The sequence below is a fragment of the Monomorium pharaonis genome, chromosome 8 (assembly GCF_013373865.1).
Source record: "Monomorium pharaonis isolate MP-MQ-018 chromosome 8, ASM1337386v2, whole genome shotgun sequence".
NCBI classification, from domain to species: domain Eukaryota; kingdom Metazoa; phylum Arthropoda; class Insecta; order Hymenoptera; family Formicidae; genus Monomorium; species Monomorium pharaonis.
This window is the reverse complement of record NC_050474.1, coordinates 206,272-229,078: the sequence shown is the minus strand read 5'-3', so window position 1 is coordinate 229,078 and position 22,807 is coordinate 206,272. Positions and strand designations below refer to the sequence as shown.

Below are 22,807 nucleotides of genomic sequence, written 5' to 3'. Positions count from 1 at the left end.
CGGCCGGCTGGTTGACCGAATCGCACCGCCACCTGCGCAGCCTGTGCCATTCACGGCCAGCCAATCCTCGCCGCGTCGCCGAAACCGCGTGGACGTCGGCGACTCCTCTCTTTTTCTCCCCCCTTACCTCTCTTTGGCGCTTTGTTAGGCTATACCCTGCTATACCCGGTATACCAACACGCTGGATTGCCACAACTCTCGACTTTTGAACTCGACAACGACATCGACATGCTTCCAAATGCTTCCGCCCGGTGCCCGCTGCCCGCTATCCCTATGACCCTATGCCGTATGCGCAATGTAGATGTAGCGCCACAGCGGTAGTGAAGAGTGAAGAGTGAAGAACAGTGAAGAAGTGCGGTAAACGCGGTGCGCGCGCCGATGGGGGGTAAGTTACGATGCTTGCAGCATGCTAGTGTGGGGACACTGGGGACTGGGGATTGGGATTATCGGGAAATGCGCGTGCGCGCACGCGCACGAGGGGAAGTCGACGTCGACGGTCGGACGGTGCGCGTTGCCAGCCGGTCGACGCACAACGCGGCCGCTTAGTTCGCTTCGATCGGCCGAAGCGTGTGGATGTAGTTAGTGTGTAGTTAATTCTTTTCCTATCCTCGCTTCCTCTAATTCCTCTTGTCTCGTTTCTCTTCGTTTCTATTTGTCTCCCGTTTCGTCTCTGTTCGTCTAATCTTGTCTCGTCTCGTTTCGTTTCGTATTCTTCATTTTCTCGCATCTTTATTCGTAGTATAATTGATGAAAAATACGAATGGAGAAAAATGTAAAATATATTTTTTATTCGTGGAAAAGTGTTCGCTTTTTTAACGACTGAAGAAGATGTGCTAGCTATCTTCTCTTCGAATTTTTAGCTGATTCGCTGGTAAGACGAGGCAAGGTCTCTGCCTACTCTCCTCTCTCTCTTTTGCTCCACGCCATCTTTCTACCTCCTCCTCTTAGATATTTTGTGCTGCTACACGCTTCCGGCTGACAGTGCGCTTTTTAGGCCTGCGCGCGCGACTCGCGCAATGGTCGTCACAATCCCCCTCCCCCTTTCCTCCGCTCCTTCCTCCCTCCCTCCCTCTTTCTCAGCGTGACTCTCGAGTCTCGATGAACCGCAAATCTCCCCGACAAGCGAAGAGGGTGGAGTCCGTACTCCGTGGCAGACATTTCCTACGAGATTGCGAGGCGTTTATGATACGACGGCGACGACGACGACAACGATGTTGATGATGATAATGATGATGATGATGATGATGATGATGATGATGATGATGATCACGATGATGATCACGATGTAACGATGACTACGATGACGACAAGCAAAACGCGTATCCGGATGTGTCAGACTCCATGCACCAAAAGAGGCGCCATGTCGTCGTTTTCCTTCTCGAGCAACCGATCGATCTTCAGTGGTGTAATGTGCACACAACTAAGCTGGTAAATATCTTACTCTTTTTATCGTCAGGTAAGTGAAGGTCGCGAGTGGAACCGAATCCGAGACGATACCCAAGTATCACAAGGCGCAGTTCTCTTCTCAAATGTATTTTATATGTGAATTTTGCGTAGAAATATTCCGTCTTTTATAAATTTCACATTTTTCCACATTCTTTTCTAGTTTCATTTTTCACTTCTGATTTTAAATCCTATCAGTTGTCCTCTTTTTTAAATATTAAATTTTCAAAATTTTGCTTTGCAGTACCATACACGAATAAATAATAAATATAATTTTCTGTCTATTAAATCTTAATTTGTAAACTTTTAAATTTACCCACATAGATTAATTTTATGGTAAATATATTATTTGGCCCTCTTGAAGCCTGTCATAATTTTATTTAAAAAATAATTGTTAAATTAAGCTTCGAGAAATTTTGTAATTTCTAAACTTTTACAGGATATTGATAATATCTTGTTGGATTGCTAAGTGTAAAAGTATAATAATAATTTGCACATTTCTCTTGTATTTCAGAATAAAACTTTTAGGTCTTAAGATAAGTTTTTTAGTCACAAAAAATTTTATAACATTAATTTTCTGTTATTGTCTTAGATTTCAAGAGTTTACTATTCTTTTGAATTGTAAATTATTTAATCTCTTTAAATACTATATTTTTTATGCGAAAGAAATAAATCATGCTATCTTGTTATAAAAAGTAATGTTGACTTTTTCTATTTATAATAACAATTTTTCTTTTTTCTTTAATCTACAATATATATTATGGCTACATTCCAAAATTTACTGCCAGTACTGAAAATGCATAGTACATGTAACATGAACTAGACTTTCAGTACTGACAGTGAATTTCGGAACGCAGCCTATATAATCTTATGCGTAGGATATATAATTTTATAACTATAATCTTATATTTAAGGATACGATGTTTGATTATCAAAAAAGAAATCCTTAAAAATTTTTTTATTTTATAAAACTTATAAATGTGTCATTTTAATATATGTGCACATATAATATTTGTAAAGATTCATATAATTTATAATTCTATATTTTTTGTGTGTATTGAATATTTTCGAGAATTTTATGGATTACAGTTAATGTTTTATATTTTTGAAATACAATATAATATTAAATATAATATTGGTGCAATTATCTATTTATATTTGTATTGTTAATATGCAGTTACTTTGATATAAAATGAATAAGTGCAAAATATATAATAAAGGTGTTCCATAAAATAACTTTGCTTAGTACAAATACGAATTTGTTTTTTCAAAATATTTTACTTATGTATGAATTATATGTCTACATATAGCTACATATACATTATTTATAGAATGATTTTTCTTTATTAATATTACAAATTCATCTTTTTTAGTGTTATTAAAAAGTTATTAAAATATTAAAAAGTGCAACATAAATTGACGAAAGTAATATAGTATATACCTTTATAATAGTGATACGTTTTAAGATAACGTTAAAATCCAAACTGTTATTTATTTTTTCATTTATAGATTTGCTCATTTTGTTTTGTTATAATATTTACTAAATACTTGTTTCTTTCTTTTTATAAAAGTGTAAAACGTATGTAAAAATATGAAAAATTAATATTTTTGGCACATGACATCGGATCAAAATGTAACCCATTATCAATTATGTAATCATAAGATAACATGGTCGCCACGTGGTTCCAGCATAATTCGTAAATGAATTGAGAAGATAGATATCGAATTAGATAAAATTTGCAAAAAATTAGGTAACAATTAATGAGATTTAATTTGTATTATTTTGTAATTAAGTTTTTCAAAAATTTCTATGTTATCAATATAATTAAAGGAAATGACTATACATGTAAGGCGACACAAATTTGACTCATATAAACTTAAATTTTTCTCAATATTTCTTAAACTAAATTAATTAAATTAAAACTGTTATTTAACGGTTATCTAAACTAAATAAATACTACAAAATCTTAAAATATCATCTTCGAAACTCACTAATTTCAAAGTTTTAATAGTTTTAATAGTTTTAAAAAGCAAACGCAAAGGTTCCGACAAAATTGAATTTTCACCCTTGCATTATTAGGTGAATTTCACTCAGATAAATGGCGCACCCAGTAGTGATGGCGCGGTGTTTAATTAAATTAACCACGTTATAGAGTTCCCTTTTCTGAGGCCATTCCTGTATCATATCACGTTTAATTCGTCACATCATTGTTACTCGTGAAATTTCCTACTTTTTTATTTTTTTAAGTACATATTAGTTTTATTCCCGAATGTTATGTTATGTGTCTACACGCTCAGTTACAGTTTCTTCTATTATAAGTAAAGGTCAGAATTAAAGCATCTATATCATATATTTTGTTTAAACTAGATAGAGAAATTCTCATTATTAACCGATTATTAACCGTAAGGCTATATTAACTATAATAGTTGTATTCCATGTATGAGTGAAAAAAATGGAAAATATAAAAAATTTCAAGATAGTTCTTATATCTCAATCAAAAGTCATTATTATTTTGACTAATGTTGTGAATAGATGTAACTACGAAAGAATGCTTAAGTGTGAAGGTATATACAATATTTAATGTATCTTGTTTGAACGGATAGCGAATACCAACACGCTCTCATCCTCTGCTGAATGCAGGAATTTGTAGACTTGTTCGAATATGCTAGAGAAATACACACGCGCGCGCGCGCGCGCGCACGCGCACGCGCACACACACACACACACACACACACACACACACACACGAGTGTGCGCGGAGAGAGGGGATAAGGCGAAGAGAGAATGAGTCGCGTCGAAAGCCACGTATACCGCATGCGCGAGTATGGATAGTCTGGCGCCAGCAGGTGCGGTTAAATATAGCTTATGCAACGGTATCCTCTCTCTCCGCTCGCGCACTTTCTTGACTCTTCCGTCTTTTTCTCACTATCTTTTGTCTTTCTCTTTTTCTCTTTTCTTTTCTTCTCTTTTTTCCTCTTTCTACTCCCCATTCTTTCTCCTCTTCTCTTCTTCTCTCTTATCGTTCTTTCCATTTCTTTTCTTCTCTTTTTTATGCTTGCCGAAAAAACTTGTAAATCTATAAACATAATTAATATATATATAATTATAAAAGTGTCGGTAAAATATGTATGTGTATGTATGTGTGTGTCTTATGCGACCTGGTTAATTTGTTAGAATAATTGTTATAATTTTTATCACACACACACACACACACACACACACACACACACACACACACACACACACACACACACACAAAATTAAATCTCGCCCTGGAAAAGTTATATTTAACAATTTTTATATATGCATATCCAACGTGCGATTTTTTTTTCAAGTTTTATATATAAATAATTTAACAATTTTAGCTTTTTATTAATACTTGAATGTAGCATATTCGCAATGTATTATGAATATTTTAATAATTGTAATTATTTCTATAATTATTAGACTGTAAGCTAAAATAAAATTAATTTTATAAAAGTTAATAAGGAGCTACATCTAATAGTGAAATTAATAAAAGTACGATTAAAATTATACACAATTTGATATGGAAAATTTCTTTTTGAAGACATAAAGATTTGAAATGTTTGTAATTTTTTTCATTAGTTTCACTTCAATTTAATATTAATATTTTAATATTAATTATATAACGCGATTCGTCGTGACTCCTTGCTTTCGTAACTGCACGTATATTTTACAACATATGTTACGTACAATTACAACTCATTATAATTATATGACGTCAATTTATTAGTGGTACTATTTATTTTATAATTTATATATCGTATACTCTGTATAAATCAAGTATAAATCTTAATCAAATAAGAATATTAGTATAGTATAAAGTATAGATATTATTTGTATTATTGTACTTAAAATAATGGATGAGTCGTATTATTTAAATAATATTGTAGAAAATATAGAAGAAACCTCTTTTACAGTTAATGAAGATGATAAGAAAAGTGACAAGCGAAAGAAGAAATGTCAAACGATTTAATAATGTTCAATTTCATGTGACTTCTTTTGCACAAGTTTTGTACCAGTTTAACAAACAGTAATAAGATTTTTAATAATTTATTTATGTTTAACGCCAACAACTCTAACTTGGTATCACTACACTTACTATAGAAGTTTACATTTGTGAATTCGCCAAGTCATTTGCGTACTTTAATACATATCATTCTTATGATACGTGCGGTATATTGATCAATAGGCTTCATTTGCATCTGCAACAAACATAGAGCCTCAGCCGCATATCTCGCATCTTATAACAACTCAACCCGACATTTCCATTCGTGCAGCATCCATCTTATTTCTCGAGTTCCTACGAAATCGAAGGCCTCGCGACTCGCGACACATGTCACTGATTCAAGCATTGCTTACAAGACTTCAAGAACAATTTATTTGATAAGTTTTTTTCAATCAATTTTTTCAATAAGTTTTAAACATTTTCCTTTATCAGATTTACACTTTTTTCAAGGAATATACCATTAGTTATAGTTTTTTCTATAATTATTTACTTGCCTAATCCTTTATAAATAAGATGTCTAAGAAATTAATAGCTCTCTTTAATTGCTCCTATAAATTTTAAGCTGTTCCTACATTTGAAATTATACGATGTTTATATGATATATCTCAATAAAGCGTTATACAGCTTTAAAAAATTATTATGTATTTAGTAGCCACGGACTGTAAGAAGAAATTTCAGAAAATTATATGCCATAAGTAGTATAAATACTATGGCAATTAGGTGAAAAACATAATAAAATTTTTTATAATTCTTTCCTTGGTCCGCGCGTACTGCTTACCTCAGTAATTTTTGATATAAAATTTTCTTCGCATAGTAATCTTTTATCGATATCAAAACCAATACAAAAATTATCAGTATATTGATACAGACTGATTTCAGTTTAAGCAAGTGTTTTTTGATAGCTCGTTGAATATTGAAAGAATTGGCGCGATACATGCTAATACATTTATGTTTATTTTGTTATAGTTCGTTACTTGCTGTTTTTAATTCTGTAATTGAAATTTTTAATACAATTCATTTTTTCATAGAAAGGGTTATAAAATCGTGAGAGAAAATGGAAATATAACATTATCGAATATCTATATGCATATAAAAGATAGTACAGTTGTATAATATAATTTCCTATATAAAACATACATTTTTATAACAAAAGAATATTTTCTCCATTTGTAATTATATTTTCTTACAAAAAGAAAATAATATAAACGTTTTTGAAATATATATTGTTTACTTTAGTAGAGCTTTGCTTATAAAAAATTGAAACATTTTTTCTCCAAAAAATTACAATTTTTTCAAGATTACTACAGTTATCGATCTAAGACATCGTTAAATGCGAGTGATTAATTCAGATTGTTTTTGTGTTTCCTGATTTTTCTAATCTTGTTTTTTAAAACAATTATTTTAAATATAAATTTTGTTCTCTTTAATCTTTTGAGAGTACCTATAATATTTACTGTTACATTATATATTTCTTTGAACACAAGAAAAACTAAAGTATTTGCGCAAATGCTAGCGTAGAAAGCTATTGATATCAATTAGAATGATCGGAATCATAACGCCAGTTACGGATAGTACCAAGTGATTATTTATTTATTAATTAGTGTTTCTATTTACGTATAAATTGTATATTTTGCAAATTGTAAAGTCGCATATTTTTTTTATTGCTAGATGAAAAATTAAAATAAATTGCATTTAAAAATTATTTATTGTTTCTCATTAAAATTATATAAGAATATTAAAGTAGTTACATAAGAATATTGTAGTAGTATTGAAGAAATAAATATTTAACGACATTTTTGAAAATGTTAAAATAAAATGCGCACACGCGCGTATATATGTATGTGTTGAAAGGGGGGAAATATAGGCTTATTATTTTTGTAATATTAATTTCTTTTAATATTATAAATAGAAATTATTGCGTTATTTTTGTGTTACCTATATAATTTCTTTCTCTTTCTTTCTTTCTTCACCGAAGCCACGTTGGTGCGACGACCAGTTTGGAACTCGCTTTCACAAATATTGATATGACGACACCTACATGTAAATGTAAAAGTCATCCGTCGTTTCTTCGTATTTTCGTTTTAATATTTAAATGTGACCAAAAAGTAGATAGATGAGAGAGAGAGAGAGAGAGAGAGAGAGAGAGAGAGAGAGAGAGAGAGAGAGAGAGAGAACATGAAATATGTGCGTTTACTACATAAGCTCAATGTTAAACGTAATACAAAGACTTAAAATTTAAGACCATTCTATTTCGTTTCCATAAGCGATTCCTAATTTATATACATGAGAAAATAAAGTTTACACGTTTATTAGTTTGTAAATTAATATAAAATTGTTTTATCAAAAGAGAATAAAATTGAGACATAATTAACATAATAAATAAACATAATTAAACGTAATTATTATTTAAAAACGTACTTGTAATTTAAAATTAATGATATTTTTTTTATTTTTTAGTAATTTTGACAAGGTCCACATTCCAAACCAAGTCAGGTGTCCTGCATAAAGTAGTAGAAGAGAATGCAAGAAAATATGGTTGATGGAAAAAAATCAGCTTACAAAAAGTAAAGATCATTCTTCACGCGGTGGCAATATGGCTGTCGATGGATGGAGTATCTGTTCACATCTTACCGGGCAGCATTAGATTGAAGTTGAAGGTTCTAATACTGTCAGGTAAAGATGTCGTCAGGATTCCGAAGACGACGATTGAAACGTAGCGGATTAATTTATCAACAAATAAAAGCAATGTTATGATTACTTGATACAGGTCACACCAATTTTTATTGTTTTCTTTTCATTAAATTTGAGAAATGTTAATATTATGTTTCTATATATAAATAAATTAATATAAACTTTTTACTAATATGAATAAAGTGTGCGTGTATTTATGTGTATATTTAGTTTATATCAAATAAAAGTTTTAAGATATGTGCATATAAAATTATTTATATATTATTAATAATTATGTGTATACAAAAATTTTAAAACATATATTTGATGTAAATCTTTTTCTGCCAACGTTTACAGATGTTCAATAGGTTTAAATGAGTAAGAAAAACTTCTACATACAATAGAGTTGAGCATTCTTGCTATCATGTAATTTTGCAACTCTTCATGATAAGGCATATAAATCTTTTATTTTTATACGTGATAATAAACAAGCATATTTCATGGAATCTTATCGGACTATTATGATTGGCATGAGCATACGCCTACTTTTTTTTAATAACTAGAACAAATCTTTTATAATGGAATCGAAGAATTTAATTAATATGCATTTTTAATGTGTGTATTCAATATGTCAATGTATAATTAATAACGCTCAATTAATAAGTAAAAGAACTTAATTTTTTATTTTAATAGTTTGTGTCTTTATGTAACGAAAATTAATAATTTAATATGACGAAACAATTTTCAAACAGCGATGTAATTCTAAGTTTTACTTTGCCACGCCAAAGCTTGCTCGCTACTCGGAGATTACGGAGGAGGGAGAGAAGGGAGGCTGCTACAAAAAGATCCAAGTCTTCGAGTGCGAGTAGTCTAATCTAAAAATAGAAGAAACGATGCGTCCGAAAGTTTCTCGACGAGAGCGGATTGAAATTTCAAAATTTATACTAGATCTTCCACAAAACTATCGTAAGAGATACCAATCAGAAAATAATTATCTTGACTATAAATTATTTTCAACACATACTAGTATTTAATAACATATCTATCATTAGAAGAAATTGTCTAATATTCATAATTATTACATATATATACTTTTTATAAATGTAATGTTTTAATCGTGCAGCAAAAATCTATAATTTTATTTAGTAATTTTCTATAAACAAAAATAGTGAAAAAAAATCTTTAGTTTTGTGAGATAATGATTATTATGACGTAAGTATATGTGTATTTGGATTTTTGAGTATTTTTAATACAATTGTCACAATATAACCGTACATGCAGTCTAAAAAAATTATGCTGTGCGTGCGCGTGCGTTTTTCTCCTAGTATATCTATATAGTTTACATTTTGATGCCTTATTATGTATATTAGCGCCCCCTAGCCACAGCGATTGTATCATAGCTGAAACGAAATATTCATGCATTTACCGATAAAATTTACCGACGGTTAATAAAATTATCGATCACAAAAAATGATTGAAAATGACGATTTCTCAAGATTTTTTCTGTGTGGAAACTATAATACTATTCAATTTCTATCTTATATTCAATCGATTCAATAATGGCTGTTTACGCTTAAATAAGTTGATTGCTTTCCATATAGCTACGTCAATGTACTACATACATATACCATAGAGAGTAAGCTGCGAAACATATATAATTTGAAGTGGAAAGACATTATCGAATTCTTGTCTAACGTTTCGGAAGAATAAAATGTGTATACGTAATGATTTATATTATAAATAAGTTGCTTAAATTTTATTTGACTTTTTTGAAACTCGGAATTTCACGAGGCGCTGAATAGGTGCAACTTTGTGTACTAAAGGCTGCACTTTTGCGTGTGTATGCACTTACCTACGTATGTATAGATGCATATGCGATCTCTTATTGTCAGCTGTTTGTCTGCTCCGAACTCCGAAGCAGTTGAAGTTGAAGGGAGCGCACAGCGCAGATGACCTGTTGAGATCGTACCACGCGAATTTTCCGCGCTGACTGCAACATTGTGTTTATTTTTAGTTCTGAGTGTGCCATGTCACGTTGTCGCTAATCGTCGCATTGACGTATTGACGACGGGATTTTTACTGCGTAACTACGTACCGTGGAATTTCGAGCAATTTTCAAAGACGGGAAACAACGCAGAAAGGTTTGCTCGCTCGAGGCAATTCGCTCGACATAATAATAATTTTCTCTCTCTCTCTCTCTCTCTCTCTCTCTCTCTCTCTCTCTCTCTCTCTCTCTCTCTCTCTCTCTCTCACTCACTCTCGCGTGCGCGTACGTTTGTGGTGACCGCCGAGTATCTATGCGCCGTTGAATGAAATTGAAAGTCAGCTGGTAATTCCATCAAGGATTCGGAACCATGAGAAAGACACGCGCCAGTATCTTCCGCGATATTTACTATCAGCCGTACGACGATTGCACGAGGTTGAAACTCTATTCCAGCAGCAAAGGTAATTTCTTTCACTCATATAACGCGAACAAATTTCTACAAGTGCAAAATCTTGTCCGTCAATCTCTTTTTGGTTGTATTATCTAATCTGGTACGTCAATTTGCCTCTATTTTCACATTGACATCAAGACGAGACACATCTTTATTTACCTGTGTTTTATTGGTATTTAGCTGACTAAAAATTTGTGTTCATTTTGAATTGAAATTATATTTAAATGTTGCCATGCACATTTGATCAAGTATTTGTATTTTACCATATATTCCTTTTTGTATAGCTAGCTTACAATTGATGCAGCGCATGTCATTGCTCAAGAGATTGAAAGTCCACAATGGTTGTGTGAATTCTATTTGTTGGAACAGCAATGGAGAATTGATACTGTCTGGAAGCGATGATCAACATCTTGTTCTAACTAATGCACATAATTATGAGGTACATTGAAATATTTGTATTCACAATCATCCTTGAATGATGGTATCTTATTATTATCTTGCCAGAAAATTAAATAGGTATCTTTTGTAAATAATTTAATTTTTTTAATGAAAACGTTACTATGAACCTAGTGATTGACACATGTTGTCTACGAAGCCATTACATTTTCGAGGCATTTCACTTTTCTCAATTTAAAATTTTATTTTTGGACACTGTTAAAGAAGGTCTTGTGCCAAGATTATTTTTGATTTTATCCTTGGAAGTTAATTGTGTGTTTGGCAGTCCTTAAAATATTTTTTAACCTTTCATGCTTTCTTGAGAATTTCTCCTATATATTTCTACAAAATATGTTTACGTAATATGTAGCGAGATAATTATTACATTTTATAGTGCTACTTCATCTAGAAGAAAAAGAACAATATGTTTGCACACTTTATTTATATCTATAGTTTTTTTTAGATCAATCCTTAAATTGGATTGCTATTGATTATTAATGTTTAAGTATAAAATTACATTGAGTTATATGTTGAGTGCAAGAAAGAAAGCTACATTTGCATATGCAAAAAGATGTTATGTTAAATAAGAAAGTTAAATCTTTAAAAAAAAGTATTTTGGGTAGTTAACTGTAGCCAAGGTTTAACATTGACATAGTTAGAGATACAAATGCTGATGCCAAATCAGTTGGTTCTTCAGATGTGTATATGATTAATTTTATTGTTTAGTACTCATTTAATCAATTTGGATCCCATTTGATAATCATGGTGACATATTTATTATACAGCATTCTTTTTTATTGTTTAAATAATATTTCAATAAAAATCCTTTAATTTACATATATAGTAGAAGTTTACAATCCAAACAATCTCTGACATATGCATATAACAACATGAAAATTAGTATTGTTATTAATATCTAATAATATACATAAATTAAACATTTTGTATCTAATACTTTATTTTAGATATTTTAATAATATTTTTCTTTATTTAAGGTATTAACGGATTATAAAACAAGTCACAGAGCAAATATTTTTAGTGCCAAATTTTTGCCTAATAGTGGAGATCACCGTATTGTTTCTTGCAGCGGAGATGGCATTATTTTGTATACAGGTTTGTATAAAAATTAATTACGATTGATAGATTAATCTGCCAAAATAAATGAAGATCAAGCTTTTCATTTGTATCGTGTTTGTTTGACAAACATAATGTTGCACTTACAGACTTGATGAGACGTACGGAAACGTTCCATAATCAATTCACTTGTCACACCGGCACTACTTATGAAATAGCGACAATACCCGGTGAGCCATATAGTTTTCTAAGCTGCGGAGAAGATGGGACAGTTAGATGGTTTGATCTCAGAGTGAAGGATAAATGTAACGCTACGAGATGTAGAGAGGCAAGTTATTCATTATAATTTTGAGTAATACTTTCATAATATACTTTTGTGTATTATGATAAACTCCATATTACCAAAATTATATTATACACTTCGATTTTTATCATCGTATAAATCATTTTTTCTAGGATGTACTAATTCCGTGTCAAAGAGCTGTGACCGCTTTGTCTGTGAATCCTGTACTGCCTCATCAAATAGCGATCGGTTGTTCCGACAGCACTGTAAGAACCTTCGACAGAAGAACACTTGGTACACCGGCCACCGGTAATCTTTGCGGAATATTACGTCACATGGGATATTACCGTGATATTACATGTGTACGCATATTCTCTAGGTTGGACGGATGCGGAAAATTCAGTGCGACCGCTATGCAGTTTCACTGTTCCAGAATTCGAAGGCAATTCTTATAGGATTACATCATTGAGTTATAGCCCGGACGGACAAGACGTTCTTGTCAGCTATAGCAGTGATCATCTCTACTTATTCAGTATCAAAGTAACGCAATAATTGCAAGACTTCTTTTTCACTTGACTTTATAATTTCTCATTCTTTTATATTTTATCTTAAATAAATATTTTTCTCCGAGAAAAATCTTCTATCTTATTCTATTTGTAATATTTGTTTATATATATATTTTTTAAATTTCTATCCAGGATCAAAGCAGTTTACAGCTGCGGAAAGACGCGACAATGGGAAAAGGAAAAGGAAAGAAACATCCTTTAAGATCGCCTCAACCAGTTCGTCGTTTGAGACTACGCGGTGATTGGTCCGATACCGGTCCCGATGCGCGTCCGGAAAGAGAAGGAGGACGTCGTGGTGGTACAGGTTAACTGATTATCTCTATCTTATACATATTATGTAAATGTTGTGTAAGAAATTTCAATATCGATGTGACGTTTGTTAGAAATCGCTCAGGCAAGGCCAGTATTGCATACGTCCTTGATGCAGAGGATGACGGACGTACTTAGTAGAATGTTGAATGACCCGGCCACACGCGCTGCTCTGAGTGGTGGAGGTGAGGATAGTTTGGAAGGTGTCATCGAGCAACCAGAAGGTATCCAGAATGTTGAGAATAATCCTGAACCAAATACAGAGAGAAGTAACGATACGGTTGAATTGAGCGCGGACCGAAGCAATATTTCGGCAATAAGTGGTAATCAAAATAGATGTATATGCTACATATTTTGATGCTTGATTTTATCAAAGCGTCGTTTTTAGGAAATATAAGCGCGCATGTTAACACAGCCGAAAGTACAGATATGGGCGAAACGTTTAATACTGAGAGACTCCAAACGAGAGAAAATGGACAACCTCAGCAGGAAGATTATAACCAGTTAGCATCATCAAATATATCCGCGGGTATGAATGATAATGTTCCTATGGAAACTGAATCTAGTCAAAGCGATCAAACGCAAATTACTTGTCTAAACTCTACAAGTAGTCAAGTAGATAAAACTGAGCATGATAATATATGGAATCGAAATAGAAATGAGCATGAAACCTCATGTGGGAATATAACTAGCAAACAGGAGAATATGATGGAGAACCTTCAGGATAGATTAACAACGATGCGGGACGGTTTCCTTGAAAGGTAAGATTTAAAACTTCTTATTGAGATTTGATGAACATATATCTTTTTCGTAAGTGTTTAATATTATATATGTATATTTAACTATGATAACGAATAAATCTATCTAATACGTTTACTTAATAATGTATAGACATGGCAGTGAACCTGCTGTGAGTTTAACATATTCTGACAAAAGCTCAACTAGTGCCACGATATCACTTGGTGTTGGCGATGAAATGACTCGCGATAGTTATCATCCAGGTGAATAATTAAAATCATTATTTATATAAAGTATGTATATACATTAGTAATAATTTTATTGGCTTTATACAACAATTTGTTATTTGTTAGGACCATCTGGAAGTACCGATGGAACTTTCGGTGCAGGTCCGAGTAGTAATCGCAATCATCATCGTTACAACGATAAGAGTAAGTATCATTGTTTACCCTCAGTCACCCTCTTAAGAAAAATCTTTAATTATTTTGTAAATTATTGTATGCGTACAAGTGTACATTTATTAATTTTTTTATATATGGCATTTTCACAGAAATTAAAGAAACTGTATACATCGATAGCGATGATGAAGATATCCAATCGATATCGCACGAAAGGTCAGTAGAAGTATTACGATTAAGATTTTGTGTTCAATTTATTCACGCCTCTTTTTTTTCAATACACATACAATATTTTTGTTTTTTTTTTTATAATTTTTAGTCTAATCTTCATCTTTAGTTTAATAATTTTGATATTTACAGGTTATTAAATCCAGTCGAAAAAATGGATGAAGCAATTGTCAATACTCGTTCGTCACAAGAACATGAGACGTTCGATGATACCTATCTAACAGAACTTTGCGTAAAACGAAAATATATGGGACATAGAAATGCCAGGTTTGATAAACTCTTAACGCTATACTTGTAATATTTAATGTAGGCGTCAAGTTAATGAAGGCGACACGAACTCTCGATATGCTCTTAAATTTGTATGAATGATTTATATAGAAATTGTTTAAAGGTGAAAACTATTAGAAAGCTTAGTAATTGTTAAATTAACATGATTAAGTAATTACGGCAAGAGAGAGAAACTGACGAGCTTATGAAGGAATATCTGTGATGCCGTGATTATGTACCTTGTAGTTTGTAGTCTCAGTATACACCAAATTTACTTGACAAGTTTGACCGCTGCGACCTTGAATAACGATAACCTTAACCAAATCCTCGCGTCTAATCAAAGTGTATCCATCTGTAAACTGAAAGATCGGAAGCCAAATCATTGACCCGAGTAGTTCCGAAAAAGCCTCCGAGCGGACTGGGCGGACAGTGCTATAATAAAGCCGCCGAATTATCTCTGACTATTTGCTCTTCCTCCACTTTTGACTCTAGTTTCTTTAGGACCATGATCAAGGAAGCGAATTTCTGGGGCAATGATTTCGTCATGTCTGGCAGCGATTGCGGTCACGTGTTTATATGGGAAAGAGACACAGCAAGGTTGTGTATGCTGCTGGAAGCGGATCAACATGTGGTCAATTGTTTGCAACCGCATCCACATCTTCCAATGCTAGCCACTTCCGGCATTGACTATGACGTAAAATTGTGGGCGCCAATCAACGACGAACCGAACTTTGACGAAAAATTTGCGGAAGACGTAAGTTGTTATTTATTTATAATTAAATAAGAATAAAACAGCTAGTAAATTTGAAATATTTTATTTTACTTTCAGCTGAAAAAAAGAAATGCAGTTATGTTGGAAGAAACCAAAGACACAATTACTGTACCTGCGGTTTTTATGATCAGAATGCTGGCATGCCTCAATCAGATACGCAGAGGTAGTGAAAATTTATAATAGTATTCTCCTCGGAATCTCTTCGCGATAATTCGCTATACTAATATGTACAGGAATACATAAGTAGGAAAAATATATTCAACATTTTTTTGGAGTCTTCCATTGTTATTCGCAGGTACTAAAGTATATAATGGCATTGGATAATATAAAGCTTTATCTGAGTTTTATTGCATTGAGTGTGTTCTTGTCTAAATTTTTTAGTTAAGTATAAAATATCGGTGAATTAACAGAAGCTGTCTTTTTTTTAATACGCAAATCATATTTGATTCGTATTTTTATCATATGTGTGTTTTGTATATAATAATAATAATTTATAATAATAATTATCATTATTAATGCGTGTCACATTTGCTCGATTTGGTCAGAATTATTGTTCGAGACTGCGCGAAAATAATAACAGTTACTTCTTTGTTGTTTAAACATTATTTTGATTTTCTTTATTTTATTTTATTTATTTGAAATATTTTCACAGAAAAATGTTATGCTATTTATTAATTGCTGTTTTAAACTATGTGTATATTTAAATCTAATATTTAAAAAATATGTCTGGTAAATGCCATTATATCAAAATACAACATACATTTGGTTTACTGCTATTATTAAAATTGGAAAATGTGGTAATTTTTTATCCAATTGACTAGTGCCATTATCATTATTGTAGATTGAATAACAAATACTAAATTTATAAGTAATTTATCGAATGATTGCATAATGTAAAGTCACACTGCTGCGTACGTTTCAAAACTATGAGAACAAATGATATTCTTGTGTGATTGGTAAAAAGTTTCTAATGTTTGCATATATTTAATAATAAATACTTTAATCCTGAATTCTCATTAAAATTATGTTAAAACAGTCTAATAAATGGTTTTTAATCAATTATTTTTCAATTCTTGGGTACTTATATTACTGAAAAAAATATTTTAAGTGATAATTTTTTTGCAAGAAATCAATATTTCCTGAGATGTTAAAATGTCATTTAACTTTAACAATTATTTCTTGTAGAGAAATAATTGTTAAAGTTATAATATAGGTTATAATATAGAAATAATTGTTAAATTCACATTTTTATTCTCTATTTATTGCATATAATAAGTACCATTTTTTTCAGTGCAAATAACGTCTCTTGGTTTATATTTATATAGCGCATAGAAGATTATGTATGCACAATAACACACATACACACATACGCGCGCGTGCGTGCGTGCTTGCATACATGCGTGTATGTGTGATATGAACCTGTACGTCTCTTAAAGTTTGTAAGAGATAAAGTTTATAAAAAATAATTTATTTGATATATTGTTTTTTTTCAATAGATAATTAAAATTAATAAGAAAATTAAAAAATGAATAATTTTGAAAAATTATTTCAAATCTGTGATTTAGAGCTAATATTATTAAAATCTGTTTTATGCGCGTTCTATTATTGTTTATGTCGTAAAACGGATAATTTAAATGTTAGCGAAATATATTTATGACGATGACTACATTTACGCCATTTATTTTTATATCTGTATGACAAAATCACACGAGTTTTATCGATTATTTTGTAGGTCGAGGTCGGAACAGGAGACGGAGCAGCGACGAGAGCGGCGAATTACGAGGTGGCTGAATCATCTTCGTCGATACTGCAAGTAGTAATGATAATAAAAACGAAATTCGCGTACCGATTGCGAAACTGCTACTATATGATAGTTCTTTATTTTACCGACCAATAAATATCAACAATTAGATCTCGTATTATATACATAAAGTCCAATTGGAATGATATTTCAGTGTATATATAGATACCAAGAATTTATAAGATATCCGATGGCACTGCAAATGTCATGTATTCATACATACCTCGTTCTTATAATAATGCACCAAATTTAGTCGGTATTCGGTTCCTCGAATACTAGAGTTTTTTTTTGCCTCTTTATGTACCAATCAATATTTATAACAAATTCTTTAGCGTTTTGAAAAAAAGGAATTTCGATCTCTGTATATACTTTATATTTAATATTACGTACTAGATTATTGAACGCGAAATATGTTAGTATCTATGAATATTTATTCGAGTTGTCATTATCATATGTATATTTTACAAAGAGATTATCGATGAAATAAGCAGTGCAAAATTAGTATGCTAGTCGAAGGCTTGTAATAAAAAGACGGTTTGTCTTCGTTTGTATATATTTCCTTGTATTAAGACTCAAATATGCGCGCAACGATTGCCTGTATGCTTATCATCGATATCAAGAATCTTTCAAAAGGCGACAAAAAGAATATCGACTCGCGCAATCGCAGAACGTTGAAATTTGTGATAAACTCTTATATCTCGTTTTCGCATATACACAGATTTTAAATATTTATTTCAATTATTACACTCACTTACGAATATTTTCTAAATGTCAAGATTAAAATAGAAGTTGGAAAAATTTTCATGGAATCATATTTCATGCTTGAGAGGACAAATCTATAATACTGAATTATAGGTTAATGATCAAGAGAGACGTTTTTATTTTTTTTTTGTTGTTGCTGCAGAGGCACAAATATTTTGTAAATTGTACGACTAACTTTTCACATCCGTTCTGTATGTTGTTTATGATTTACATTTATTATTGAGGTTCGAGGAATAATACGACGAGTGGAGTGTCGGTAATACAGTTTGATCCCGTAGAAAAGGACAATGCGAGATTTTAATGTTATTAGGACATGAAAATTTTTGTCGTAAGGCGAACCATAATACGTGCCTTACAAATCTTTGAGTTGAAGCAATAAAATATTGATAATAGTAATCGTGTCTAATTGAAATATAGGCAGATTTATGAAAAACGTCGAAGGTTTTAAAAATCGACTATCGTTAATAATCGTGTTACAACGTCACGATCTCGCGTAGCGTCGCTGCTTGTGCAATTTTAGTACGATGGTCATATTGGTAGAATATGACTAACGATCGTTAGATGAGCAACGTACACTTAAGAATGAACAACATGTCTTTACAATTATGTATTATCAAGAGGAGCTTGTTTATAATAAAAGTGTGAATAAATCCGCAGTATAGTAACGCAGCATTATTATTCTCCTCGTTAATCCCATCAGCGTCGATCCTTTTCGTCTACACGCTAAATGTCACATAATGATCGAACACTACGCACTATACACACGCATGCACGCACGCACGCACGCACCACACATACACACACACTCCCCCTCCTTCCTTCCTTCCTATCGTTACGATTTTGATAGAGAAGTCTAAAAATCATATCGTTTACATGCGTAACCAATGTACAATAAAATTATTCTTATCACTAAATATTTTTCATCAAGAATTAGGATTGTCAAGTACCTCAAACATTAAAGAATCTTGCAAAATTAAATTGTTAGCAGTGGATGCAGCAACAATGAGACATCGCGTATATAGTTCCTGGTTTCAATATTTCGTTAATTAGTAAGCTTAGAAAGAGATATAAAAAAAAAAAAAGAAAAAAAAAATTAGACAAAATAAACCTACACATTCAATAGAATTTAATAACAAAATATAAATGCCGCATTGTAATAGAATTAATCGTATAGCAAACAGTAATAGTATGATCGTAATATTCATGCTATAGAATAACATTATAAGAATTGTAAATATATCCAAACGACATGTTGTAATGAATGTAGTAAAAATGAATACATCGCAACATTTATCGCATATTCTGAATGATCAAGGAATACCTAATCATTCGACTATTTTGTATTTATCTAAGAGCTCGATAAAGCTCTATTATCGACGATCTTGGATCTTCTTTAGTGCCCAATAAACCGTTTTTGTTTAAGTTTTATCAAACATATCAAGTATTATCAGAATTTTCGTTGAATATAAATCTTTTTTCGTAATTGTTATCCATAATGTATCTAAACCTTTTTAAATAGAATACACAATTTTACTTAATGAATGAATCATATTATCAATGTTTACAGTGTCAATCACTGATAAGTGAAGAAAACTGACAATCGGTATGCGATTGAGATTAAGAGTTATATCTCGAGTAATGCGTGTAACCGATCTTATTCGTAAAACTTATCGCTAAGACTAAGGATTTCTACAAATCTCAAATATAAGCAAATTTTTAAATTTAATGATTAATTGAAAGCAAATGTAGCATTTAGCACAAAGCAAAGTTGCATTTGGTCAATTGATGAATTAAAAAAACTCGCCTATATACAACGGTCGATGATATTAATAAAATATACGATGATATTAAGAAAATAATCTAATAATCTACAAAAGAATATACAAGTATTCGATATTTTCATTAAAAATAAGACAGTCTCGATAATACGGAGTTGGAATATTTACCGACCCAAGGAAATCGAAACAGATTCAAATCTGAAGAACAATTGACGCGTACTAGTAGTTAAAGATAAGTTCATGGATGATAGAATATTCGATTGTAATTTCAATTCCTAGTCTGAAAAAAGAGAAAAAAGAATAAGAAATAATAAATTGAGAGAATTATTGATGTGCACGCGTGGAATATGCATGGATCAATTGTGGGGCGCGGTTCTGTGTCTGTGTTCTGAGTACGTGTATTTCTCGTTTTTATTTCTCTCAACGTTAGGACAAAATTGTAATCGATCGCTTATCCATTCATTCGTAGTTTATCGAATAATGTCTGTAATAATGAAGTTTATCGATTATACACTAAATGTATTGAGAGAGAAAAGGGAAGAGAGAGAGAGAGAAAGAGAAAGAGAGAGAGAGAGAGAGAGAGAGAGAAGAGGGGGGAGCAAGAGAATCAATAATCTTTGGTATAATCCGACGTTTCGTTTGTATTCGCAAGCTGAGTCTTTTTTCTACAATAAATAAATTATACTAAAAAAGAGAATAAAAAAGAATGAAGCCTTATGGAATTGAATATAAAAATTCTCATTTTAAAAGACCATATAAGTTTTTGAAAAGTTAAACTTTTCGATTCAAACAATTATTGTAGGATTGCGTTTTGTTCAATCGCTTTGCGGCAGATAATTGTCTCTAAACACGGAAACAATCGCGATACAATTGAGAAAGGTTAGTTGAGAGTACAAGTACTCGTTTTCTTTTTATTTCATTTTAATACAAGGTTTGAATTTAAATCGAGTAAATGGGGATCAAGTGCGTTGTAAATTCCAACTTTTTACCAGAACACTATTCGAAAGATTACAGCGTTTGATTATTACCAAAGAAGGATTATTTAATTACAAATGTATATGTAACTATAATAATTATAACTAAAATTACGTAAAAAATTCTATTGTTTTAAACTGTACATAGTTAAATAATCAAAAGAATTACAAAGTAAAAAGTAATACAGAAACATCGTAATGGGCACTTTACTTTGTTTCGCGATTTTCGTAACTATATACGTAACTGTATGCGTAACTATTTCCAATTTACATTTAGTTTGCTCAATTCAATCGAGTAGTGCAAAACTGAATGGCTAAGATGAATCTAATAATCACACCACATCTAGATTTCGATTAATTATTTCTTAGACTAGGTAAAAGATAAAATTTCTGAACGTGATGTTCGTACAATTGGAAATATAATCTCGCAATTGCACTGTCATCGGAGACAGTGCAAATTCTCACGTTCTCTCTATTCCCTTTCTTTCCTCTTCCTCTCCCTTTCTTTCAAAGTGGATAAAATACTATTTCAGAATGTGTATTCTTCTCGCGCGTTTGGATTCTATATAAAATCTCGTCATTTCCATCCCACACCTTGTTTCTCTTCTCTCTTATTTCTTTAATATAACGTAACGTTATAGAAAAGTCTTCATATCGGACGTGTTATGGTGTTTCTTTTTTTTGTGAGAAAGATTAACGGAAAATAGCGTATTTTTAATTACAATCATCAGGTGACAAGTTTTTAGGCGAAATAATATTTTTGCCGCTTTCATTACTACACGCCTCGTGTTTATCCCTATCTCAGATAGAAATATAAATATCTGGATGGGATCGCCATTGTCCGCCATTACAAATATCGCACGCCAAACACGTGCGCGGATCACTAATGTATAAGTATGTACGTATACATAAAGATGTAACAAATGCGCATATGTATATGTGTATACATCATGTACACGCATATGTGATAGAATAATAATAATAATAACAATAACACTGACATGATAATTAGTGATGATAGTAATGATAATAACAGTGAATAATAATGTTGATATTATAATCAGAATAATGATTGCAATTGTTTACATTATTCGCGAAAGAAACGTGACTTTTAGACTTTTTGAGGAATATTCGGACTACGCATCAGACATTCGATCGTTCGGAACTAAACGTCAAGTATTATTCCGCCAAAATGTTTTATGAAAAAAAAAAAAAAAAGACACAGAAGAAAAGGTGAAAGAAAAAAGAAATAAAGATCTGTACTTCAGATACCTTTCGATGCGAGTATTATCATCTTTATAACAATTAAACATGAAATATTGAAACAAATTATAATTATAAGCTTTCGCAAGACATCCGTAAATTCTTTAACTTAAAAATATTTTTATAACGACAACGAACAAATAAAGATAATATTTTATGACAGCGAATGAAGTTTGTTAAACTAAAGATACGATAATATGTCAAAAGTGATAATAAGAGGATAATCTTGGGACTACAGATTAAATCTTTACGCATTAACAAATTTAATTCGGTTATCATCGATCGAATAAATCATTCCTTCGATGACCGATAGCTCCATCTAATTGCTTATTCGTTTATCAATGGAACCAATTTTTACCTCAAAATAATGATGACGCACCGACGCGTGCACACGTATACACGTTATTGTATGTTAATTCGTAGAGTGCGACACTCTCGAAACGTGTAACGATGAGAAATCAGTATCAGAATTTAGAGTGAAGCGTGATGTGCCTCATTTAAATAAATACATAAAATGATGCGGGTACACAATTTCAACATCTGAACCATAGGAACCGATCTATCACCGTTACATCACATA

General features: G+C 31.6%; 2 protein-coding genes and 1 long non-coding RNA gene across 12 annotated transcripts in view; 2 read left to right on the top strand and 1 right to left on the bottom strand.

Annotated features, from left to right (window-relative positions):
- Positions 1-519: 519 nt before the first annotated feature.
- LOC114254435 lies at positions 520-8,408 on the top strand. The gene is made up of 2 exons (XR_003625805.2): positions 520-1,428; positions 7,932-8,408. It is a non-coding gene; the product is annotated as an uncharacterized LOC114254435 (long non-coding RNA).
- The window catches only part of LOC105833893 (calcium/calmodulin-dependent protein kinase type II alpha chain), a 121,245-nt gene continuing 102,112 nt past the window's right edge, over positions 3,675-22,807 (bottom strand). The window contains exons 19-21 of one of the 8 annotated variants that reach the window (XR_004964477.1): positions 9,997-10,134; positions 7,410-7,508; positions 3,675-4,520 (exon numbers count right to left, since the gene is read on the bottom strand). The gene's annotated coding sequence lies outside the window, so the exon portion shown is untranslated. Of the gene's footprint in view, positions 4,521-7,160; positions 7,509-7,912; positions 9,545-9,593; positions 10,135-16,880; positions 17,457-22,807 lie in introns of those variants that run through there. The other 7 variants (XR_004964481.1, XR_004964479.1, XR_004964480.1 and 4 more) reach the window with 7 other exon arrangements.
- LOC105834819 (DDB1- and CUL4-associated factor 6) lies at positions 10,141-22,182 on the top strand. 3 transcript variants are annotated; one of them, XM_028190759.2, is made up of 16 exons: positions 10,141-10,589; positions 10,868-11,018; positions 12,010-12,127; positions 12,238-12,416; positions 12,545-12,680; positions 12,751-12,911; positions 13,070-13,241; positions 13,321-13,569; positions 13,635-14,007; positions 14,138-14,247; positions 14,338-14,415; positions 14,535-14,598; positions 14,743-14,877; positions 15,379-15,631; positions 15,707-15,812; positions 17,382-22,182. In XM_028190759.2, the coding sequence occupies exons 2-16, from the start codon at positions 10,878-10,880 to the stop codon at positions 17,438-17,440; spliced, it is 2,334 nt and encodes a 777-aa protein (XP_028046560.1). In that variant the 5' UTR covers positions 10,141-10,589; positions 10,868-10,877; the 3' UTR covers positions 17,441-22,182. The 3 variants fall into 3 exon arrangements, with proteins under 3 accessions (XP_028046560.1, XP_012533049.1, XP_012533048.1); XM_012677595.3 differs by having other exon boundaries at positions 10,864-11,018; positions 13,070-13,235; XM_012677594.3 differs by having other exon boundaries at positions 10,864-11,018.